Raw genomic sequence first — 26740 nt, 5'->3', positions numbered from 1 at the left:
GGTTTGGTCCTTAATTAATCCAAGTTTGAAGGAACTTCTTAAGTCAGTTGAAAGGATTAGGTCATTTTTAAAGTGAGACTGAGGCAGTACTGGTTGGGGTACAACCAGGAGAGGGATGGGGTGCACCGACTGCACAGGCCTCCTAACTCAGCACCGCCTTTGCTGTATTCCTCCTAAGATCATTTAGCTTTCCATTTACTCTTTAGCTTTTTTACAGAAATGTCAAGCAGGCAGTCAACATATTCATATATATTATTTTCATGAAGTATTAACTATGTAACAGGAAAACAGAAAAACCATCTATGTATTTTATAGAGGCTATGAGAATAGAAAGCGTTTCATTACAATTATTAGCTTGAATTTAAATGGCTCTAGTTTCATAATCTAATGTTGCCAGAGTAGAATCTCTTAAAAGTCTTTTAAGACCTTTTTACTTTTCTTCTTTTTTTTTAATCTTTGTTTTTATTTTACAAATTTATTTATTTTTGGCTGCATTGGGTCTTCGTTGCTGCACACGGGCTTTCTCTAGTTGCGGCGAGCGGGGGCTACTCTTCGTTGTGGTGCATGGGCTTCTCATTGCAGTGGCTTCTCTTGTTGCAGAGCATAGGCTCTAGGTGCACGGGCTCAGTAGTTGTGGCACACGGGCTCAGCAGTTGTAGCTCACGGGCTCTAGAGTGCAGGCTCAGTAGTTGTGGTGCACGGGCTTAGGTGCTCCGCGGCATGTGGGATCTTCCTGGACCAGGCTCAAACCCGTGTCCCCTGCATTGGCAGGCAAATTCTTAACCACTGCACCACCAGGGAAACCCTACTTTTCTTTTAAGATGAGGATTTATAATGCTTATCTCTTCACAATTTAATGACAGCTCTATTTACTTTTCAACCAACATACTTTAAAGAAATGAATTTATGTTGATGAATAAAGCAGCTTCTTTCTGGAGGAAAGGCAGGTATTCGACATGAAGAAAGGATAGTTTCTAATACTGTTTGTTGAGAAGTTCAGCAGATGCTTCCCTCTAGGCTGAGACTAGAATGCAGAATCCTCTCAGTGGCTTGCAATATTTACGAATTTGCCACATGGCAAATGAATATTCCTGTTCTTATAAAAATGTCAGTGCACAAACCATAGGCAGCGATACATTAGTATTTACATTTATTTCATGTATGCAGTTTACACACTCACTATTGAACAAAATTGGAATGCAGACAAATATACAAATACCATAATAAGCATTATAAAATAAAATAACTGGCACTAGTGTTATAAGCATATTAATGGGCCTGGTGAGAAAAATGATGAAAGAAGACTGCAGCCCATGGCATTTTTCTTTTTATCAAAAGAAAAAGCTCTGTAGCACCATAATGGTAATACTTAAAAGAAACACATAAGATGGAATATTTTAACTGAGGTTAGCCTGTTTTATTTAAGTGAATTATACTGGAAGTTAACAGTATAGGCAATATTTTGGCCAACTTCTGTTTATGTCAGCTGAACATCTTCCATAAACAAAAACAAAGGAAAATAAAGCCAGCCATATACAGACCCCTCCTTAGTACTTGGTACAAACTCTGCACCGTGCTTTGATTTCATGATTGGAGAAGATATACATGTGCTAAAAACTGAGGTTATGTAAAGTTATTCACTAAAGCCTGAGTGTGTCTTTGGTAGGCTAATACTTTTTCAGCATTGTTACTGTTAATCATATTTATGTTTCTCTACCCTGTATTTTTCTACATAATCCAAGGTGGCTAGAGAGGACATTATGGAAAACAATACAGCAAAACCCTCAAACAAGTAGGCCCTTAAAATCTACTCTATTCTGAAGGCACCAAGAATCAGTGGGGTGCAAACTTCCCCTTAATGAAAGGTGACTTTTTTGTAATACTTATAAACTAATGGAATTTTATTTTGCAGTTTTATATATTTTATTTGGTGCTGTCAGTATACTTAATTACCTACTTTTACACTTTTCTTCTAAGATGGCAACAATATACAAGATATATAGGGTACCAGGTGTTTCTATTTCAAAGTTGTGCAAAAACTGCCACAATCTTGCTCAAAGTGTCTAAGTATCCAAATGGTAGCAAATGGGCTGCATTAAGCTGTATATATCCACACTGCATATGAAGAAAAAAATGAAATTTATGCCCAGTTATGAACATAAATGTTACAAAGTGTATCATATACTGCGAGTAACCTGCAAGGTTCTTTAAACAGTATCTTTTAGTGGTTTCAATAAAATGTCACTAACCACTTAGCCCTAAGCCTCAAGTTCTCTTCATAAGAATGCTGTAGAACTGCATTAGTATTTTATATTGATTATAAATTAAGCCAAATTTCTATCTAAATACACAAGTATGTGCTTCAAGCAATGTTTTGTGGCAAACACACAAAACATAATTCTCTTAAGAATTACTGTCCTTACAATAATGCACTTTTAAAGCCTTCATTTCATAGTTTGGTAATTAAGATCCACATGAAACACAATGCTTTGTTGAACACAGAAAATGTATCTGCATTATGATGATGCAACCCAGCGTTTGCTGGCAACTTGAAACTTAAAATAGTCACGTGCAGTTCAACCAGCTCCAAACAAGGTTTTTCAAGTGGTAATTATTTTGCAGCATTTGTAGGTCTATATATCAGTCTGAATTGCAACTTTTAATTCCACTGTCTGATGTGAGTGGTTGTTATTTGCTTCTTTTAGTGCACTGCCAAAATATAAATCAATATTGGTTTTTATACCACTGTTGCCATGTTCTTCAGCAATATGATTCAACTGTGGAACTTCTGAACATGAAGCAGTTTTAGTAAGCACAGAAATGCTACACTGATGGGGGGAATTTTCCAGACGGTCGTTTTCTACCTCAGGAAGAATGTTAACAGTAGCAAAGCGGGTGTGATAATCAGTGGAACCATGACTACAAGAAGTTTTCATGCTTTCTAGGTCAGAACAACTAAATTCAGAAAAATGACTAGAGTGGGAATCTGCTACAGAAGGCATACTGTCACTGAGGGATGGTGCCTCGAATTCACTTGAGTTCGTACTCTGCTGTTCTAACAACTGTGCATCCATGTCCTCTCTGGTCTCATTTATCTTCATGTTACTCTTTTTCCTCAATTTACCACTTTTTGATTTCTTTCCTGCTGCTGCTTCTTTGGACCACTTGGTGGCACTGGATTTACCTTCAGGCAAGCCACTGGATGAACCCCCAGGATGACTTCGGGTGGCACTGCCATCCTCCACACTGCTGCTTCCACTGTTGTGCCTGAATTTGGATGGCTTTGACTCGATATCTACCTGAACCTCCATACTGTTGCCTTCTCTGGAACATAAGAGTAACACATATAAATTTCTGACTTCCTCTTTTGAAAAAGAAAAATGCAAATGACAGCAAAGGGGGAGAGGCTTCTGTGTGAAAACTTCAAAGACTATATAAAAGCTATTAGAACAAATTAATGCAGGATACATTCTACTAATAGAAAAAAGTTGCTTGAAATAAGAGGACTATCTTTAAAATAATACTTCAATTTAAAATAAAACAGAAGCAACTACACTCATTGCTTATACTATTCCAGGTACTATGCTACCTTCTCCATTTTTTTTCAGAACAGTTGTATTGAGATATAATTTGCATTTCATAAAATTCACCTGTTTCAAGTGCACAATTCAGTGGTTTATAGTATATTCACAGAGTTTGCAACTATCACCACTATTGAACTTCAGAACATTTTCATCATCCCCAAAAGAAACCCATTAGCAGCCAGTTCCCATTCTTCCCCCTCCCCAACCCCTAGCAACCACTAACCTAATTTCTGTCTCTATGGATCTGCCTATTCTGGACATCTCACCACTTTCTTCTTGCAGAGAACCTAACAGTAGATAACCATTATTCACAATAATTTTGCCTAATGATAGGGATAATTCTTTACAAATTAATTTAAAAAATACTTCTGACTTTATAACAATTTTTTTCCTTACTTGTCCAATGGGATGTAGGAATTCAGAATGGATCCTGCCATTGCCTTGGTGCTGGCATTATCACTAACTGTTCCCAAACTGACTGTGCCAGATTCTCCACTTAGGCTGTACCGTTCTTTCTGTACATCTGCTTGTACTTCCAACCTTAAAGAGAGGGGTATTAGAAAAAAAATCAACTACATATAATATCAACACTACTATGAGAATGTATCTTTAAATAATTCAGTAACAAGAAGCTATTTTAGAAACAACTATAAACATTATTTTTCTAAGTTTCCTTTTATTTGATTATTCAAATTCTACTGCAGCACACTGAACAGTACCAGCCATCCAGATAAAATGGTAAAATTAGCTGTCTGCCAAGTAAGGTAATAACAGAGTAATACAAAAAGAACATAAAGGATTTTAACTTAAACATGCTCCAATATTCTTACTTATGATGCGGTGCTTTGCTTGCCACACTTCAGTGCAAAACACCAAATCAGAATACATTAAAAACCATTCTACATGACAAATCAGTGCCTCAAAAAATCCTGGGCATCTATATATTAAAAATAGTTCCAAATTTAACACCTGACTCTTTAAAAAAGACATAATAGGGACGTCCCTGGTGGCACAGTGGTTAAGAATCTGCCTGCCAACGCAGGGGGTACGGGTTCGAGCCCTGGTCCAGAAAGATCCCACATGCTGCAGAACTAAGCCCGTGCGCCACAACCACTGAGCCTGCGCTCTAGAGCCTGCGCGCCACAACTACTGAAGCCCGTGCACCTAGAGCCCGTGCTCTACAACAAGAGAAGCCACCGTGGTGAGAAGACCGTGCACTACAACAAAGAGTAGCTCCCGCTCACTGCAACTAGAGAAAGCCCTTGTGCAGCAACGAAGACCCAATGCAGCCAAAAACAAATAAATTTATCAAAAAAAAGAGACATAATATACACCACTATAACTTAAGAGTTTGTGTTTAAAAGCACAGTACCTAAAAATAAGATAAACATAACTGATTTATCTTTTTTTTTTTTTTTTTTTTGCGGTACGCGGGCCTCTCACTGCTGTGGCCTCTCCCGTTGGGAGCACAGGTTCCAGCCGCGCAGGCTCAGCGGCCATGGCTCACGGGCCCAGCCGCTCCGCGGCACGTGGGATCTTCCCGGACCGGGGCACGAACCCGTGTGCCCTGCATTGGCAGGCGGACTCTCAACCACTGCGCCACCAGGGAAGCCCTGATTTATCTTTTAATTCATGTACTCTCCCCTGCGTTTAAAAAAAAACCCAAAGCTAGTAAACAGAAGTAAAGAAAAGTAAATTAAAGAGGAAACAAAAGAAGATAAAAATGCTTTAACTTATCCTACTTATCTACATGGCTTTGGGTAAAAGACTTCGTGAGAATTAAATAGCCATTAATACATAAAAGGACCCAGGCAGACTCTCTCGGCCTCAGTTCTTGCATTTCCGGATATCCTGACTCCACCTGCTCCCCCAGGCTTCAGCCAGCGTCTCATTTCCTAACAGCTGTGGCCACCTCCAGAGGTAAGGTCCAAGCTTAATCACTGCCTTTACAGTATTCACCAAGGCAGCTCCAGCACTGACTCATAACATAAAATCTGACAAGTGCAGTGAAAAAAATGGCATGTTATCCCTTAGACTTGGTTTTTACCTCATCAAATCTCCTTACTGTTTACCACTAAATTTCCGTTTTTGAAACCTTACTGTTTTCAACCCTGACACAGTAAGATTATATGTCATCATCATGCTTTGTGTTCAAAACTCTCCTCATCTATAATAATTAATAATTTGTAGTTAAGGCAAAACCAAACCAAACCAAAACAAAGCACAGTTTTCTCACCTGTGAAAACAGTTTACCATGGCACTTCCTGACAGACTCCCTGTGATACTGGCTCCAGCGAGCGCCATGGTGCTGGCCGTTTCACTCAGGTTGTCCCGGATGGCTCCTATTCGATCCATGTGGCTTCCACTTGCACTCAAACTGCCGGTCAAACCACCAACACTTCCCTCCCCTATGCTAGGGTTGTGTCTTGCTTCTGCTACTGAAGTTGTGTCTAAATGCAAATATTTCAAAGAAATTAAATAAGTGTGATTATTGATTTCCCTCTCCATAAAGTCTGTCATGATTTCAGATAGGACATATTTTCATATAAAGTATAAAACATACACAGGAATAGAAAAGGTGTCTGGAGTCAGGAACACATAACATAACCGTGGGATAAGAGTAAACGGAAATATCTCACAGGGTAAAGTTGGATTAAGGATGCCCTTAGTTTTAAATGGTCACTACAGGCATACCTTGGAGATGTGTATTGTGGGTTTGGTTCCAGACCATGGCAATAAAGCAAATATCACAATAAAGTGGGTCACATGAATTTTTGGGTTTCCCAGTGCATATAAAAGTTATGTTTACACTATACTATAGAAAAGTGTGCAATAGCATTATGTCTAAAAAAAATGTATATACAGTGATTAAAAAATACTTTATTGCTAAAAAAAATGCTAACCATCATCTGACAACTCAGGGTTGCCACAAGCCTTCAATCTGCAAAAAATGCAATTAGCTGCAAAGTGCGATAAAATGAAGTATGCCTGTACTTTACAAGAAAATCAAGAAGATTTAGGAATTCTATAAAGAACCTGATGGTTGAAGAATTTAGCTGCCTTTGAGAAAAATTATGTGACAGTTTTCAATAAGGGTGTTATTTAAAGAGCTTAGTATTCTCTAGGACAATAAGAATGGGCCAAAAGTTGACTTCTTGATATATTCCACAGTTCTGACTGTCTACAAGCTATTTCAAGATCTGATACCACTATATTCCAATCTTACAATACTTTTCACAGGCTTTATATTGGAGGATTTATTTATTTGCTCCAATATTTGAGTTCCTATTATATAACCCAACTCTGTTTCTAAGTACTGGGGACACAGTGGATCAAAGAGACGAACAACCTGCCCTCAAAAAGCTTACACTCTAGTTGGGGAGAGCAATAAATAAAATTATATGGTGATAAATGCTGTGAGAAAAAATAAAGCAGAGTAAAGGGGAGTGAGTAAAGGGCAGTGAGAGTGATGAGGAGTGCGTGTCTGTGTGTGCACACGCAAGCGCCTGTGTACTGTTTTATATAGTATGATCAGAGAAGGCCTCTCTGATTATGTAACACCTGTAGAGACTCAAAGGAAGTGAAGAGGTGAGCCATGAAATTATCTGGGGGAAGAGTATTCCAGGCAGAGGAAAATGCAAGTTTAAAAGCCTATAAGTGGAAGTATGTTTGGCATCCTCAACATTAAGGACAGGTGATATAAGGGAAGAGTTCAGAGATGTAGCTCAGGAAAGACCAGAGGGGGACTTATGGGCCATGGTAGCAACTGTCGATTCCATCCCCCCGCCCCTGGTACAGTTAGAAGCACTGGGAGAATTTTGAACACAAGTTAGATCTAACTTATGTTTTAGAAATATCATTATGTGGAATGGTGAGTGGAAGCTGAAAGCTGATGGATCACTTAAGAGGCTATTACTATAACCCAGGATAAAAGAGAGTAGCTTGGACTAGTGGAATAGCAGTAGAGATGGTGAGAAATGGTGGAATTATGGCTAAATACTGAAGGAAGCAGCAGAACTTGCTGACGGATCAGACGTAGGGTAAAAAGGGAGAAGGGAGAGTCATCATCAGCAAAGGTTTTGGCACAGCAACAGCAAGAATGAAGAGGCTACTAAACAAGGGAAGGATGACTGAGAGGACAACAGGTTTTAGAGTGAAGAGTCTGGTTACAGACTCTTAAGCTTGGAATTCTTGTTAGACGTTCCAGTGCAGCTTAGGTAGAAGAGTTAGATGTATGAATTGAAGTTTAGAGGACAGTTCTAGCCTAAACATAAACTGAAGAGTGGTTTGTCTATATATTATTTAACAGAGGAGATTACCTAGGGAGTGCGTGTAGATAAAGAAGAGAAATCTGAGAACTGAGAGCCCTGGGAAACTCCAAAATTTAGAGGTTAGGAGAGGAAAATGAACCAGCAAAGAAAGCTGAGGAGTGGCCAGGAGATATGATGAGATGAGAAGTGGTTATCCAGAAAACAAGTAGAGAAAATGTTTTAAGAAGGAGGGCATGCTCTACCATGTCAGGTGTACTGTTACAGTAAGATGAAAATCAAGAATTGACCACTATATTTGGTAACATGGAGGTGACTGGTGACTCTGCTTTGGTGGAGTGGCAGAGAGGAAATTTTGGAATGGTAGGGACCAAAATCTGATTGGAGTGAGTTCAAGCGAGAACGGGAGGTAAGGAAGAGAACATTATCTTTGCACATATGCCTGATTACAGGCAAACCTCAGTTTATTGCGCTTCAAAGATACTGTGTTGGGACTTCCCTGGTGGCGCAGTAGTTAAGAATCCACCTGCCAATGCAGGGGACACGGATTCGAGCCCTGGTCTGGGAAGATCCCACATGCCGTGGAGCAACTAAGCCCGCGCGCCAGAACTACTGAAGCCTGCGTGCCTAGAGCCCGTGCTCTGCAACAAGAGAAGCCACCGCAATGAGAAGCCCATGCACCACAACGAAGAGTAGCCCCCACTCGCTGCAACTAGACAAAGCCCGCGCGCAGCAAAGAAGACCCAACGCAGCCAAAAGTTAATTAATTAATTAATTAATTTAAAAAAGATACTGTGTTTGTTTTTTAAACAAATGAAAGGTTTATGGCAACCCTGCTTTAAGCAAGTCTATCAGCGCCATTTTCCCAACATCATTTGCTCACTTTGCGTCTCTGTGTCACATTTTGGTAATTCTTGGAATATTTCAAACTTTTTCATTATTATTATATTTGTTATGGCGATCTGCGATCAGTGATCTTTCATGTTACTATTGTCATTGTTTTGGGGTGCCATGAACCGCACCCATATATGACAGCTAACTTAATTGATAAATGTGTATGGGTTCTGACCACTCCACCAATGGGCTGTTCCCCCATCTCTCTCCCTTCTCCTCGGGCCCCCCTATTCCCTAAGACACAACAATATTGAAATTAGGCCAATTAATAACCCTACAATGGCCTCTTAAATGTTTAAGTGAAAAGAAAAATTGCACATCTCTCACTTTAAATCAAAAGGTAGAAATGATTAAGCTTAGTGAGGAAGGTACATTGAAAGCTAGGGCAGGCTGAAAGGCTAGGCCTTTTGTGCCATTTAGCCAAGCTGTGAACACAAAGGAAAAAGTTTTGAAAGAAATTAAAAGTCCTACTCCAGTGAACACATGAATGATAAGAAAGCAAAACAGACTATTGCTGATATGCAGAAAGCTGTAGTAGTTTGGATAGAAGATCAAAACAGCCACAACATTCCCTCAAGCCAAAGCCTAATCCAGAACAAGGCCCTAACTGTCTTTAATTCTACAAAGGCTGAGAGAGGTGAGGACACTGCAGAAGAAAAGTCTGACGCCAGCAGAGTTGGTTCATGAGCTTTAAGGAGAGAAGCCGTCTCCGTAACATAAAAAAGCAAGGTGATGCAGCAAGTGCTGATGTAGAAGCTGCAGCAAGTTATCCAGAAGATCTAGTTAAGATGCTTAATGAAGGTGGCTACACTAAATAACAGATTTTTAATACAGATGAAACACCTTATATTGGAAGAAGATGCTGTTCAGGACTCTCATAGCTAGAGAGGAGAAGTCAATGCCTGGCTTTGAAGCTTCAAAGGACAGGATGACCCTCTTACTAGGGGTCAATGCAGCTGGTGACCTGAAGTTGAAGCCAATGCTCATTTACCATTCCAAAAATCCTAGGGCCCTTAGGAATTAGGCTAAATCTACTCTGCCTGTGCTCTATAAATGGAACAACAAATCCTGGATGACAGCACATCTATTTACAACATAGCTTACTGAATATTTTAAGCCCACTGTTGAGACCTACTGCTCAGAAAAAGAAAAGATTCCTTTCAAAATATTACTGGCTCATTGACAATGCACCTGGTGACCCAAGAGCTCTGATGGAGATGTAGGACAAGATGCCTGCAAACACAACACCCATTCTGCAGCCCACAGATCAAGAAGTCGTTTCAAATTTCAAGTCTTATGATTTAAGAAATACATTCTGTAAGGCTATAGCTGCCACAGACAATGAGTCCTCTGATGAATCTGGACAAAGTAAATTGAGAACCTTCTGAAAAGGGTTCACCATCCTAGATGCCATTAAGAACATTCACAGTTTCATGGGAAGTGGTCAAAATATCAACATTAACAGGAGTTGGAAAGAAGCTGATTCCAACTGTCATGGATGACTCTGAGGAGTTCAAGACTTCAGTGGAGAAGGTAACTACAGATGTGGTGGAAAGAGCAAGAGAACTAGAAGCGCAGCCTGAAGATGTGACTGAATTGCTGCAATCTCATGATAAAACTTTCATGAATGAGTAGTTGCTTCTGATGGATAAGCAAAGAAAGTGGTTTCTTGAGATGGAATCTACTCCTGTTGAAGATGCTATGAAGACTGTTGAAATGACAAGAAAGGATGTAGAATATTACATAAACTTAGTTGATAAAGCAGTGGCAGGATTTGAGAGGACTGACTCCAATTCTGAAAGAAGTTCTACTGTGGGTAAAATGCTACCAAACTGCATTGCATGTGAAATCATTCGTGAAAGGAAGAGCCAATTGATACGGCAAACTTCACTGTTGTCGTATTTTAAGAAATTCCCACAGCCACCCCAGCCTTCAGTAACCACCACCCTGATCAGTCAGCAGCCACCAACATCCAGGCAAGACCCTCCACTGGCAAAAAGATTATGACTTGCTGAAGGCTCACATGATTAAAATTTTTTAGCAATAAAGTATTTTTAAATTCAGGTAGATACTTAATATACAGTATAGTGTAAACATAACTTTTATATGCAGTGGGAAACCCCAAAATTCATGTCTTGCTTTATTGTGATATTTGCTTTATTGCGGTGGTCTGGAAGCGAACCTACAACATCTCCAAGGTATGCCTGTACTTCCCTAAGACAATTTCTTTAACGAGAACTGTGGGAATTTCTTTAAAAAGAACATGCACATTTAAAAAAGCTTATTAACTTGTACTCCTAATGGTAGTCTATGAGGGCCTTTATATGTTCCAGTTTTTGTTATAATTCCTATTTCTTTGAATAACATTAGGTTAAAGATATTTTCTACTCATTGGGCATCTGCATTTCTTCTTTTATGAACTGCAGTTCTCTTCTGTCCTTTTATTACTGATTTGTAACATTTTACACAAAATAATCTAGAATTTCTAAGACATTACATTTCCATCGGAGGTTATAGGTACCCAGAACCATCCCACCCTCTTTCATCCATTCACCTTTCCTCAGCAGCTCATTTCTCTGATGTACTTCTGGGTGAATACTATTAGGGCTAGTAAGAGACCAATGGGAATTCTGACTTGCATGTTACCTACAGCCTTACACTATTACTACTAGTACGTACATTTTCTTCCTTTGCTGAAAGGACTTACCTACAGCTGTGTTTGTCCCACCAACATTTATATCATTTTCATCATCAAATTCAATCCTGACTCCTTTTCCATTGCCTGCTGAGACCCCACAACCTCCGCTTCGACAGAGAGAAATCGGAACAACACCATAGACATAAGCTAACATAATAGGAACACCAATACCTAAAGAGGAATTAAATTGGTCATTACAAACCAAAAAATAAATTACAGAAACACACATTTCAGAAAGTCTTTTCAAGAGAAGGTGTACAGGAGAAAAGTGTTAGGGTTCTGCAACTCTTGCCAAAAGCGGATTTACCCAACTATTAAAGGATGCAAGCAGATTCAAAGCTTCTAGCCTCAGGTGACACATATGAGGTTAAAAAAAAGACGTAAATCTTTTTTCTTTTTCAGTGCCAGGGATCTAAACGGTGTTTTGGTGGGGAGGAAGGGATATTAACCACTAATAATTTACCAACTATCCCTAAGGCTAGGCTCTTGAGTTTATATTACTTTTAACCAATATAGTTACAGAATGAGAGGCTATCTGTAGGCTCAAACTGCCCCTAAATAAATAAATGAAGTAACTCTCTTATCTTCAACAATATAATGCTCTGTTTTTCAAAATTCTTCCACAAAACTTTAATTCTATAAAATTTGAGGTAATTAGAATTTTTAAGCATTTCTTACCTACAGTTACTGCAGCTACAACTGGAGATACGATTACAGACAATGTTACACCACCTGCTATGGCCAAATTCCGTTTGTGCTTTGAAACATCCTTGCCTTCATATCGATTGTGAATCTTGAATTAAAAAGAAAAATGGGGGTGATGGGTTAAAGAAAAAACACATTACATATTTAATTTAAATGAAATAGACCTACATTTGTTAGAAGTTTAAAGTGATTTACCTTAAAATTTCATAGTTAAGTGTCCAAATTCAAGGTAAACATATTATTGTTCTTAAACCATATTCTTATAATTTGCTCCTTATTAATAGTTTGGTTACATAAGACAGTGATTTAATAGATTTTACTCTGTGTTTAATCAATCTTGAGTAAAAGTAGTCCTTATAATCTTATTCAAGAACAGTATAAATCATGTTTTGAGCAAAGAAGAAGGAATTAAGAACATTATTTTCAACATAGTTATGAGTTGGATGTTAGATCAACAGGATTACTTCTAAGAAATGTATCATTCCACAGAATTCTAAATAAGCATCCCTAATTAGTTGGCTCCTAGGAGAGGTTTACACAGTCTCTAAAAAAAAAAAAAAAAAAAAAAACCTGACCTTAAAAAGCAGTACTAATAAGCAAACATCACTAAATAGAATCAATTTTTTTCTCAGATCCCTTTTTATGAAGAAAAATGTTATCAAATGACTCAGGATCCTGGGCTCTCATTTACAGCTCAAAGTAAGGGGTACAGAGAGAAAAAAAGAACAAATAATGTTGCCAGAGGACAGGAGTTAGATCTACTTGGCATCTTTGTAGAGTACAGGTGTTGTTAATAAACAGAACTTAATATCACCATGAAAGTTACTTGTGAGATTATTATATGAACTTCAGGAAATAGCTCAGTATCTTTGTTCTTGTGATTTTCAAGGGCTAAAGCTAATAAAGTACATTTCCCCCTGTTTCAAGACAGATTCAAAACAGCCTCAAAAGGGTACAGGTAGTCTCTAAAGTAAAATACTTGACTTAAAAACAATATTACAGATGAGGCATAATAAAGTAATCTATCATTATTATGTGGTTATTCTGAAGGCTGTAAAGTACAATGAGTCTTACGGGATGTATTAAACAGTGAAAAAGCTGGGATGGGGAGGTGGGCAAAACATGCATGGGGAAAGGAACATTTCTATTTCCTAGTCAGAATTCTGTTTCCCAGAACTGACTATATGTTCCAGGGAATGGGTCTCTACACTTCCTAAATAGTCCATACAGGCAGAGATGGCAGACCTTCCCAAAGTACCTTTCATTATCCTTCAGTACTCTAGCTAATACCTGTTCCTCACCACCCCCATTCCTACAAAACTCAGCACTGAAGCAGAAAAAAGACAAAGCTACAAACTGATGGAGCAAACTTGCAAAGGCAGGCTGCCAGGAGAAAGAGTCTTCCAGATAATTCCACATCCTCAAGCACCAATGTTCAATTACAGTGATCATATCATCCCACTACTTCTGGTTCAACTTAATTTTTTCTGTTTTACTATTTTGTGCCACATTTGCTATTTGTTATTGTAAAGAAAGGCTCAGCTTTTAGGTACTTTATCAATGTAATAGGTTTTCCTGGGCTGGTTTATACCCTACACACCCCAGAGAACACTGTTTCAGTGGAAAACTAATTCATCAACTTGCAACCATTTGAGTACAGGTTTGAAAAAAGGAGACTCGTTACTGCACCTAAGACTGAACAATGAGGTAAATAATCTCTCCTCTATAAATTATTTGTAGGTGTATGCAGTACAACAGTCTTTCTTTCCCTTCTACTTCTAAGTATCTGAATAGTTTTGTTTTCGGCAAAACTTTGCTTTGGACAACTTACGAAAAATTATTATAATCAGTATTATGTTTGGGACCTTAAACAATTACCTTCTGAAATAAACATTCGGCCCATAAATATGTTTGTCCTCAGTCTCAAGCTAATTTAAAAAATAGTATGTACTGTTATTTCTAATTATAAAAGTAATATGTGTTGAACATAAAAAAACATGGCTGTTGTATGAAAGAGGATCAGCCTTGTCTTGAGTCCTGAAAGTCAGAACTAGAATTAAATGAAACAATTAAAAGGGAAATGGATTCTGACTCAACATAAGAATTTTCTAACACTTACAGCTCCCTGGCAACAGAATGGGCTGCCTCATGAGTTGGTGGTTTCCCCATCACTGAAGTGCCCAAATGGATAGCTTGAAATTTATCAGGGATCTTATATAAAGAATTTGTGCATCTGGGTTTAAATCCCAGCTCTGCTTCTTCCTGTGTAACTAAAGATAAATTACATAAATTTTCCTAAACTTCAATATTCTAACATATAAATTGCTGTGAGGTTAAAATGAGTCAAGGTATATAAAACATCTACCACACAGTTAGAACTCAACAAATGTTAGTTCCCCTTTTTAAAATTCCTATACTTTGTTCTGCTTGGCTACAGGGTTGGGATTAGATAATTTCTGAGGTTACTTCTCAATTCTGATATTCTACTAATTTAGGCAGCAGCAGACTTCTTAGCCACTTTGTAAATTATCCCTTTAATCTTTCAAAAAAGAATTATTTGCTTAGCCAATGAAGTATCACTCAGGCCAGCAGCAAGTATTGGGTGTTCAGACTTTCACAAAATTGTTGTAATCTACAAAATAGTGTATTTACTAATAGCAGTAATCTGAAGAAAACAAAAGCTTTGAATTCAAGTTGGAAATAATTCAGGAACTGGCTAATTATTCTTTGCCTGAGGGCATATGTTATTTCTCTATTAACCTTATAGACCTGACTTTACAAGGACATACCCATGAGAAAAAATGTCAGGTGTGGATTCTTTAATATTTTATATGTAAAGTTTATAATGCAAATGTACTGAAGATTCAGATAATTTTAAAGCAAGTCTACTTTTTATGCATACATATAAGCTTGCCAAACACTGAAAATTTATTACCTTATGAAAAAACAGTAACCGTTTTACACTTAAGATACCAAAAATGACCTTTGTCTTTCAAAACAAATAAATAAAAAAACAAAACAAACACAAAGCAAAACCATCAATCCTAAATCTAAAGATTTAAAATAAGATAATAAATTAACAAGGAATCAAGCATTTTACCTTACGGCCCACATATACAGGAATGCCAATAATCATGGCAGGGATAGCAATGCCAGCTATTAAAGCAATTCCTACGGGAGCACCAACAAGTGTTCCCAGCTGCCACAATATTTTCTTCTTTCGGCTCCAGGGTTTCTTCCCCCAAAAAGTACATCCTGATGGACTAAAGGAAAAAATTACAGTGTAAAGTAACTGTTGCAAAACATCACAGTAACAATTTACTACAATACATTCAGCAATAACTATAAAAGAATTCTCAAATTTAGGAATGAGGATTTTTTCCCCCTTTCTTTGAATTCTGAGTTTACTAAAAGCTAAAATATCAAGGTAAGCACCACCATAAATTACATTGAAAGGATACTGATAACTGGGATTCAGGTTAAACATTTATCCCTAGTCCTCCATTAGCCTCAAAACCTTAGGTTAGTTTTGGAAGAGTAAATTAATGCAAAATATGCTTATTTTATCCCTGTTTTAGGCACATAATTATCTGATTATATCATAAACTCACTTAGTGGCCTAAATGAGGAAATTTATGAGAAAATTAAATGGAAATATTTATGACCTACCATAATTACATGGGGTATTAAATGCTAACTTTCTAGTTTAACAAAAAACAAAGCCGGGAATTCCCTGTCAGTCCAGTGGTTAGGACTTGGTGCTTTCACTGTCAGGCCCAGGTTCAATTCCTGGTCGGGGAACTAAGATTCCACAAGCTGCGCGGTGCAGCCAAAAAACAAACAAACAAAACAAAGCCAAACAAAAAAAAAGAAGAAATTTCCATTTCCTATTTTTGACTAGTTATTAATCTCAAATGACTGGCACAATAATTGGGTTCCTATTAAATTTATATAGCTAGAATAAAATAGATCTCTTCAAGTATCATATAAATTCCAAGCTTAAGAATACTAAGGATAATGCTGTTTCCAAAAAAAGTCCTTTTGTCTTACAATATAAAATTATATTTAGATATAAATAGCCCCTTCTATAAGCTTACCTTAGATAATGTAAATCCGAGATTTCTTTCATACACAACCAACAAAACTCACAACCACAGACAGCACATGTCATGTGATTACAGCTCCCATCATTCATCTTTATTATATAAGCAGCACACCGTGGACATGGTTTTATATCATCAGCTATTAAGAAAATAGACATGTTTAGTATACAAGACTGGTCTAAAAATAACAATTTCTAGTAGATAATTATAGCACTGCCAAAATATCTTAACATGTATGGTTTGTTAACCGATAGCTTTAGCCTGCTAATTTTAGTATATAAAGCACTTTTTTTTTCCCTTCCAAGGAAAGGAACATATTTTACATTAAATTTTCAAACTGTAAACATTTTTCCAACAGTAGCAGAACAATGAGAATAAAGAATAACAAAATAATAAAAAGAGAAATGAGAACCAAGGGCAGCTCGAGGCAAACCGGGAACTATATAAAGTTTGTCTTTGTCCCCCACCCCATAGCTGTCTTCAATGAGCAGCACTTCAAGTTCTAGGACTTTTCTAACCATCTCCACTTAAATTAAATGTAGATATTCTGTATACTATTCCTTTAGTGAATGAATACTAACAGCAAGTGACAATTTGATAGTAACCTGAAGCACTACATAAAAATAGCACTATGAGTCTACTCCTCTCTTCTAGGTAACATCAACTATAGGCACTGTAAAAATAATACAGGTATCTGTAGAAAAGCAGCCTTTTTCTCGTATTTTAATTCATACAATAGATAGATGAGCCTTGCAAAGAATCAGAACTCAGATAAAAGGGAGGAGGTAAGAGGTTAAGTACGGGTTGTATGGTTATAAACACTTAATGGAAAATAGTTTCAGAATTAAAGCAACCATTTGTTGGTTATGCTCATGACTGTTTTTAATTAGTTAACGTCGTCCATTTTATTCATTTATTCAAATGCTGTGGTATGCTTCGTGTATAGTAATATGGTTACAATGCACAAAGATGCCAAGTTACAATCAAGTGGTACATAACTTTAGGAATCGCTGACACAGAATAAGAGTTATCTCAAATTATGCAACTATTTTGAACTTTGGCATCTATTTAAATAGCAACCAGTAATTATTTACTGTTACTAGTAATCACCTGTATTTTCGAACTACACATAAGACAGTTAAGAAAAGATATGTATAGTGCAAGCCACTGAATTCAAGTATTTGTTTCAATTTCTTACATGATAAGCATTAAGCTATATTCTATTTTCCTTTCTACAAGTTTTATGGTCAAATTTTACCTGTGCTTTATCAGTGAATTCAGGTTTCCTTAGCGCTTCATTTAGGGCCAAAGCTGTTTTTTAACTTAAGAACTGGTCGATGCTCACAATTACTGTTTTAACGATTCAAACAATTTTGAGCAAACTGACAACTCTATGCAGCCAGACCAAAACACATAATTACTAGAATATAAAAATTTAAAAATCCATAAGTCATGATTTAAACGATCCAAAGAACACAAAGTCTGCATGAAAATGTTTTTAACACTGGGCATGAATGAAAAAAAGCTGGCTTTTATAGCTAATATAATAGCTAGTACATTAAAGAAATGCTAATACTCTGCTTAAGTGGCATATTAATTGATAAACTTCCTCATTTCAGAGTATTCTCAAATAGTAAATATCCCAATTAGTGGTGAGAGTAAAAAGACTCAGGCTTTGGCTCTGACATATGCAATCTTCAGAACAAACTGACAGGTGATATTCCCATTCATTTTCATGGTTCTAAAAACACAAAAAGGCCTTTTAATATGCTAAGATTACATGTTAGAGAATTAACACCATAAGCAATCTAATGATATGTGTCTCTTTTATATATTTGTACTTGCATGCTTTCACTCTCTGCATACTTGTTTGTCTACAAAAAGCTGTTTTGTCTGCTTTGTCTCGTTTCTGGAACAACAAACTGGAAAAAAAAATTTTTACTGTGCACATTAGATAATGTATTTCTCTCAAAATAGTCTCCAAATGCAAAAATCCTAAATAAAACTGTTTTAATGATTAGATGGTCAAATGATGCCCCACTCCCCAAGCATCAATTAATCCACAGCTCCTTTATACAAAAAAAAAAAAAAAAATGTTTTCCATTTCTATTTAAAGTGTTTGGCAAAGCTTTTGTCTTTTTAAATTACTATATTTCTATTTGTTGTTAAAATATGTGCCATTGTCATATTAAGAAAAAAACACTGGGTTACCAAATATTATGTTCTCAAAAATTGTTTTAAAACTCCCCTGCCCCTGCAACATTGCCTATAAAGACTTAAAACAAAATGTTAACAGTGAATATCTTTAGGGGTGGTAGTAATAGGGGATAGGGGTAGGTGGGGAGCTGAGCCAATTAAATATATTTTTATAAAGGGGGAGAAACATGGTAACAAAAATGAAAAATATGTGTTTCATTTAAAATGCAGTAACTCAAAGTGTGTTAACTCCCTGGTAGCTATAAGAGTCTCATGTAGATGCAATACTGTCAGAGTTTAAAGACAAATATAATCATAATAGAAATTATTTAATGTACCATATAATTAAGCATACTTATTTAACTTCAGGTAACTGATTAGAAAGAAATAGCCAACCAATTATTATACCAAGCAATTATTATTAAAAGTGCAGACTATTTTTTAATGTATCATGACAACGAGAGACCAAAAAACACCACGATACCCAGAACAACAGGAATTAATAAAACTATTTCAGATGGTAGTTTACTTTCCTCTTGTCTTTCCACAAGTCAGTGAAAAGCCAAGTTCAAAGTTTTAATTTTTTTATAGATTACATCAAGGAAACTACCACTAAACTTTTGTTCTGAAAGCTTTTATTTTTGGAACACTGTAGGTGAAAATGCATGTACCTTATATTTTCAGAACAATGAGATAAGATTTTTAAATCAACATGGAAAAATTCCAAATGAAGTTTATTTTTTAAAATAATCACCTTGGGAGGGAGGCTATTCCAACAATGCTACTATTTAACTCAATTCATTTGGAAGTTTTTCTTTCATAATTACTTTCAAAGCTACTTTATATATATAAAAAGTCACACTCATGATCATATAAGCACATCTGACTTTGGATCCACACCAAACCAGTGATTCAACTTGGCATGTTACTCTAGGTGTTAAACTTAGCTGCAACGGAACTTTTGGTTATCCCCAGAAATCAAACTCACATTAAAGGGATAATTTTAAGTGAACGTATAGGGGTTATGACCAGTAAGGCATTCCAGGACAGCACTGCTAAATAAACATAAAATCCCCCACGATGACTATAAGGAAGACCAACATTCTCTGGGATGTGACTAAATCATGATGTTTACTTTAAAATTAATAACAGAAGTCATCTCTTAGCCATTTCTTTTCTTTTTTTTTTTTCCTTTAATGATGGTTCAGATATATGCAAATCTCTAGCAGGGGACTGTGGTTTGTCTAAGTTTCCCTATCTCATATAGCCAAAGCACTTACTATGAGCTAGGAAATGTTTCAACCTTATGGATTTAAGTATTATTAGTATCTTTATCTTATAGATGAGGCAAGTAACTTGCTCAGGGTCACACAGAGAATAAGTGAAGAAGCTGGAATTCGAATCCAGACGATGATTCCAGAGTCCATTCTCCTACTCTATATGTCTGTGTGTCCTGTAAGCAATAAATATCCATCCCCAGTTAGAGAAGAGGGATATCATTTCCAAGGGGACCACTTAATAGCTATAGCTGACTCTACAGAGGACAGTTTAGGTATACTCAGGTCCTCTCTGAATTGCTTCTGAACCAATATCTACAGATTATTATTAATACCTTTGGAGTTCTACCCCAAATCTTTAGGAAAGGAAATAAAACAAGTCAACCAGTGAACAAGCAAGAAAATCCATGTCCATTGTATAAAATATTAAGTGTTGAATTTAAAGTTTATTTAATTTTAAATTCAACTTTAAATATTAAGACTTTTTTTTCTAGTAGCATAAAGTACATGACTATTTTAATACACTGCTGGTAGGAATGTAAATTATTTTCTTGATAAATTTCTGTATTTTCCAAGTTTTTTCCTTTTATAATCAATGAAAAAAGTTAATATTTTTCTAAAAATGACTGAAGTTCCAATAAACAGTGAAAATTCTACGAAATATTAGTTTTTTTGAATTTTTATTCAAAGAACATTAAGATGGTCAGACTTTTTAAAAATTTTTTTAAGATTTATGAGATGTATATGTTTGCTCATGTACAGATCTCCAAGTAATTTTTAAACTCCTAGCCAAAGACACAAAGTTCTTAGTGTACTCCTCACCAAGGTATGATTCTGAATCCCTGATCCTGGAATTGGTAATATCTGTAAATAAAAATTGTATTTCACAAAACATGTAAATGAAAAGGATTCCAAAAATAAATACTGTTTTAAATCTGTAACTGGGTGATATTTATACAATGAGAAATAATCTCTAAGGGTAATATATTCAAAATTAATATATTTTTTAAAATAGTTGCTAAGCTTTGCATAAAACACCTTTATAAACATCAGTTTCAGACCACCTTCAGCTATCAGTTATATAAATCATCACTGACACTTCCTTTCTTCCTTTTTTTTTGGACAATAAAATCTTTCCAACTCAATACCACTTTCTTCTACAGAAAGAATGAGTGCTTCTGGGACAGAAATGCTAACACGTAAAACACTTTAGAAAATTGAAAGGATATAAGGACTGAATATTACATTTTTAAATTAAAATAACTGGTGTTCTATATGTGTCAAATATTTACTAGAAGAAGTTAGATGTAAATACCTGCTGCTCCAGACTCTTGACTATAACTAATGGACGAAGAACGTATAGTTCTCAGACGTAAACTCTGGGCTCTCTCCTGTCGAGCAGCATCACAGGTCTGATTGGGGTGCCAAATCTGTTTACAGTGGTAGCAAAACTCTGTTCCACAGCCTTCTCGCCCACAAGTTAATTTTGGACAGCTAGCACATCCGAATGCTATCACAGCATACCTTTACAGAACAAGAAAAAAGATTTAAAATGTGATGTAAAATAAGAGATACTCATTAAGTAAAAATACTATCCAATTTAAATGCTATTTCAGAAAAAGTTTTCTATTTATGCATGAGCTAACAGTCAGAAACCCTAAAACTATCTATCTCATCAATATAAAAATGGGGAAAAAATAAACAGTTCACAAATGAAGACATATAAATGCCTAAAAAAATTATTAAAGTTTAATTTTCAACTTTTAACTTTCAACTTTAGGACACCAAACTGTATATATAGCCTAGTCCTAATTTTATAAAAATTCTATTAAGTTAGTATTATATGCACATAGAAAAGACTAAAAAGAAATATACCAAAAGTCTTAACAGTAGTTTCCCTGGTATTAGGGTTTTTTCTTCTTTATATACTTACATATTTCTAATTTTTACAACTACTTGTTAATGCTAAAATCAGAAAGATAAAAAAATTACCTATTTAAAATTATAATGACTATGGATCAGCTATACCTATCAGCAAATGAGGCCAATTCATACATTTTGTGAATATCTTGTGTTTATGCATAAATTCTCATATTTTTGTTTTTAAGATGCATGGCAGAAGTTGTCTTTGGTGCCAATCTCCTAATAAAAGGTACACAAACTCTAATTTCTCCATCAGGAAATTTGTTACTTTGCTTCAGAAAAAAAACCTGAGAACAGCAGATTTGTGACTAATATCTATTTTCTGAGTTAATATTTCTGGCACTTTAACAATTTCTGACTTAAAATAAATTCTGGGCACTCTTAGACATTTATCCCAGAGAAATGAAAACTTAAGTTTACACAAAAGCCTGTATACAAATGTTTACAGCAGCTTTATTTGTAATAGCCCCAAAACTGGAAACAGCCCAGATGTCCTTCTTCAACAGGTGAATGGTTAAACAAATTGTGATGCATATATACCATGGGATACTACTCAACAACAAAAAGGAACTACTGATACACTTAACTTGGATGAATCTCTGGGGTATTATGCTGAGTGAAAAAAGTCAGTCTCAAACAGTTACATACTTTATGATTCTATTTTTTTTTTTTTTTTGAGGTACGCGTGCCTCTCACTGCTGTGGCCTCTCCCGTTGCGGAGCACAGGCTCCGGACGCACAGGCTCAGCGGCCATGGCTCATGGGCCCAGCCGCTCCGCGGCATGTGGGATCCTCCCGGACCGGGGCACGAACCCCGTGTCCCCTGCACCGGCAGGCGGACTCTCAACCACTGCACCACCAGGGAAGCCCTATGATTCTATTTATATAACATTTTTGAAATGACAAAATTTTAGAAATGGAAAACAGATCAGTGGTGGCCAGCAGTTAGGAATGGGGTGGGGTCAAGGAGCAGGCAGGAGCGAGGTGGATGTATTTAAAAAGAGCAATATGAGGGATATTTGTTGTGACAGAATTGCTCAGTACCTTGACTATGGTGGTAGATATGGATACACAAACCTACAGGTGATAAAATGGTATATAACTAAATACACACACAAAGATAAATACAAGTAAAACTGGGGAAGTCTGAATAAGATAGGTAGATTGTATCAATATTGATATCCTAGTTGTGATATTGCTTTATAGCCTTGCAAAATGGTACCACGGAGGAAAACTGTTTGAAGGATATAAAGAATATCTCTGTATTATTTCTTACAACTACACATAAATCTACAATCATCTCAATAAAACTTTCAATTAAAAAAGCCTAGTGTTTGAAAGAGAAACAAACAAGTCATCTATGCATAAGAGGCTTTTGTAAATATCAAACATTTTGCCTAGAAATTTAGGCGAGTTTTTCAGGGCTCCTCTTCTTACTGGAATAAAATTTAAATAATAGTTGTAACAGAGATTTTTATTGAATTTCAAGATAATCTATTAAATTATGCAAAATGTTAGGAGTAAGGAAGTTCCTCCAATTTTGGACCTCTTGCTTCCTTAGTATCTCACCCTTTAAACTTAAATTTTACATATGAAATTCCAATTTATTTATTTATTTTTGCGGTACGCGGGCCTCTCACTGCTGTGGCCTCTCCCGTTGCAGAGCACAGGCTCCGGACACGCAGGCCCAGCGGCCATGGCTCACGGGCCCAGCCGCTCCGCGGCATGTGGGATCCTCCCGGACCCGGGCACGAACCCGTGTCGTCTGCACCGGCAGGCGGACTCCCAACCACTGCACCACCAGGGAAGCCCCCAATTTATTTTTGATAGGCCATTTTCCAACTACCATTGTCTATCATAAATGTGTTCTAACACGACTGAATTAAAGGCAATTTAAACCAACACAGGGTAATCTAGGAAAGTTCCATTTCCCTGACCGCTTATTCATTGGAGTCTCAATAAAAAGAAAGTAATTCTTGAAAGACTCTTTATTTTCTCCCAAGTCATAATCTAAAGCAGTCTTTATAATAGTAGTAATTTCAGTAAAAGGGAAATGGCATTCTCTTCTAAACCTCTTCTCTATCCTACTTTTCCTTGAAAAAAGGAGGGAAGGCGAGAGACAGAATGCGGAAACCCGTGTGTGTGTAGGGGACTATGTTATGACCAACTATTTTTTTCAGTCACAATTTATAAAAGCAGAAGAAAAGTTTAGACTACCAAACTCCACTTCTACCACTTATTACCTGTATAATTTTATGTAAGCTACGCAATCTCCCTACAACTAAGTTTTCCCAAACATAAAATAGGGACTCACTAAAGTTTGGCTTAGCCTCAGTATTCAGCCAAAAACAGCTTCAGCTTTGGCCTTGACCTTTAGAAGGCCAAATAAGCAAATGACTGCTTCAATGACATTTCTAGTACCTCTGCATTTATGCTTGATTAATGACCATTATCATTTCTACATCTATATAAATAATGTAAGTAAAAAGCTTACTGCTTTATATGGTGAAATCTTACTGGACAACTGAAGTGTAAATGTACACCGTGCTGCAAGAATAAAATGCAGTAATTCTTAGTGATGATTGTGAAAGCCAAATTTAGACACAAGCTTAAGAACTTCCAAATAATTAAACAGGGAAACAGATTTACAGTAAATATGAACATCGAGATTGCTTTAACTAGATAAATCTAGGAAGAAAATATTCTTTCTGGGAAAACAAATATTCATAAAAATATATGAGGTAGATTAGCAGAAATTGGGCTATATCATAATTCTAACCTTTGTAGAGGCTGTTCAGTGTACTAGTATATCACTAAGCAAAACTTTTAAGAACTGACTTAATTTCTAGTTAGTGATTTAGGCTATCTAGAGACAGCCTTTCAAGAAAAAGCCCTTTTAGGGAATTCTTCACATCTTGACAAGAAGAATTAAAAGCAGAATGTCAATTTTGCCATTTCAAAATTTCACAAGTTCCAAAATCTGGCAAAATACCCATAAAAACATGAAGGGTTATGGCGAAAAAACTGAGGACTCATATTTTCTTTTCAATAATCAGATTTCCAAAGAGTTTTATAAACTGCTTTAAGATAAAAATTACTTAAAGTTTTGAGTCTAGAGACTTAAGCTTGTTGAAAATGACTGCTTATAGATATCTATTTAGAATTTTTAAAATATGCAGTGTAATTACCGGGAGCAAACTAACAGCTGACATGTTAGCTAATTAGTTAATTACCATTCCCGCATCATGATGTCAAACATTTAATATGATGGCTAATTTTAAAAAATTCTTAAAATAAAATTTTATATTTATTCCTGTACCTCAAAAGTTCATCACTGGTGATATTTGACTTTGACCTTGGATGAATACTGATTAAACATCTGGCCACTTGGCTTTTGTGAAAATGTAGATTTTGATGTATCTCAAAAATTAGGACATAATAGGGCTTCCCTGGTGGCACAGTGGTTAAGAATCCGCCTGCCAATGCAGGGGACACGGGTTCGAGCCCTGGACCAGGAAGATCCCACATGATGCGGAGCAACTAAGCCCATGCGCCACAACTACTGAGCCTGCACTCTAGAACCCGTGAGCCACAACTACTGAAGCCCACGCGCCTAGAGACTGTGCTCTGCAACAAGAAAAGCCACCACAATGAGAAGCCTGCGCACCACAACGAAGAGTAGCCCCTGCTCGCCACAACTAGAGAAAGCCCGCATGCAGCAACGAAGACCCAACGCAGCCAAAAATAATAAATTAAATAAATTTTTTAAAAATTAGTAATAACAAAAAGTTATGTTGTTTAAATAAAACAGTGTGTGTGTGTGTGTGTGTGTGTGTGTGTGTGTGTGTGTAGGGAGGGAGGGAGAGAAAGAGAGGAGAGAGAAAGAGGAGAGAGAGGTGGGGGAAAGGAAAAGAGAGAATTAGTTTACAGCACATCATATGTACTCAAATGTTAGAGATAAAGTACATCAAACTTGTTTTATGCTACTCTGCAGTATTTTTTTTTTTTTTTTTTGCGGTACGTGGGCCTCTCACTGTTGTGGCCTCTCCCATTGCGGAGCACAGGCTCCGTACGCGCAGGCTCAGCAGCCATGGTTCACGGGCCCAGCCGCTCCGCGGCATGTGGGATCTTCCCGGACCAGGGCATGAACCCGTGTCCCCTGCATCGGCAGGCGGACTCTCAACCACTGCGCCACCAGGGAAGCCCTGCAGTATTTTTTTAAATAGAAAAGCTAAGATGTCCTACCCCAGAGCTAAACATTTAAGTCCCATTCAATCTAAGCAAATTCCAAAGAAAAACAGGATTATCTTTAACAATACTAACCAAATATTTTCATGACTGTGAATTTTGATAACTATAAAAGTTAGGGTATTTTGTCTAGAACCTTTTTCTTATGCTAACAATTATTGAGAGTTTACTATGTAAGTGTTCCGTTTTCATACACATTCAATCTTAGTAACTGTGTTAAGCACATTCTATTATATATTGAGCAATTAAATGTACCTAGCATTCACATATTTTGAAAACAGAATGTCAGGACTCTTGAAGATGATTTTCATTGTGTGGGAGCCAAACTTATTTTCCACTGGAGAACAGCTCTCAAATTATAATGGAAGCAAATGGTAAAACTAAATTAAATACAAAATATTTGCTTTAAAGAAAAATTTCAATGCTCTAATGCATTAGGTATTATTTGAGAAAATAACAGGCTCAGCAGAAGGTCACAGAAATAACTGAATAATACTAGTTAACTAAGTAAACATCTCTGGCTTAAAGAGTACACAAATCTTGGTTCAGAAGATAGTTCCATTTCCTTCTATGATCCCTTATTTAACTCAGGTCTTACTTTCTGTCTCTATTTTTCAGCTGAAGATCTCTAGTTACTTGAAATGTTTAAACATTCCTACTTAGCAGCAGTGGAGGGATAGGAAGAAAGTGGGAAAGACGGAAAAGGACTGAAACAGGCAGTTTTTCCAGAAATATTTTCTATTTGTTGGATTGTTAATAGGTGAAACATACTAAGAAAGAACTCAATGGTCAAGTTAGGGACATGCTAAGCAAAATTAAAGTACTTTTTTGTTTGTTTTTTTACT

The 26740-nt window shown here is 36.5% G+C and overlaps 1 protein-coding gene and 1 pseudogene across 5 annotated transcripts in view; one reads left to right on the top strand and one right to left on the bottom strand.

Moving 5' to 3' along the window:
• Window positions 1-1133: 1133 nt before the first annotated feature.
• The window catches only part of RNF19A (ring finger protein 19A, RBR E3 ubiquitin protein ligase), a 57228-nt gene continuing 31621 nt past the window's right edge, over window positions 1134-26740 (bottom strand). For 3 of the 5 annotated variants that reach the window (XM_067711629.1, XM_067711630.1, XM_067711632.1), the window contains exons 3-11: window positions 21041-21249; window positions 20548-20589; window positions 16247-16391; window positions 15250-15412; window positions 12123-12237; window positions 11454-11615; window positions 5821-6034; window positions 3981-4124; window positions 1134-3324 (exon numbers count right to left, since the gene is read on the bottom strand). In XM_067711629.1, coding sequence (XP_067567730.1) covers window positions 2634-3324; window positions 3981-4124; window positions 5821-6034; window positions 11454-11615; window positions 12123-12237; window positions 15250-15412; window positions 16247-16391; window positions 20548-20589; window positions 21041-21249 — 1885 coding nt within the window. In that variant the 3' untranslated portion in view covers window positions 1134-2633. Of the gene's footprint in view, window positions 3325-3980; window positions 4125-5820; window positions 6035-11453; window positions 11616-12122; window positions 12238-15249; window positions 15413-16246; window positions 16392-20547; window positions 20590-21040; window positions 21250-24141; window positions 24327-26740 lie in introns of those variants that run through there. The other 2 variants (XM_067711634.1, XM_067711633.1) reach the window with 2 other exon arrangements.
• LOC137210670 (tigger transposable element-derived protein 1-like) lies at window positions 8159-10777 on the top strand (annotated as a pseudogene).

The sequence above is a fragment of the Pseudorca crassidens genome, chromosome 17, assembly GCF_039906515.1.
Source record: "Pseudorca crassidens isolate mPseCra1 chromosome 17, mPseCra1.hap1, whole genome shotgun sequence".
Lineage (NCBI taxonomy): Eukaryota > Metazoa > Chordata > Mammalia > Artiodactyla > Delphinidae > Pseudorca > Pseudorca crassidens.
The sequence above is the reverse complement of the archived record's forward strand: the minus strand, read 5'-3'. Positions and strand labels throughout refer to the sequence as shown.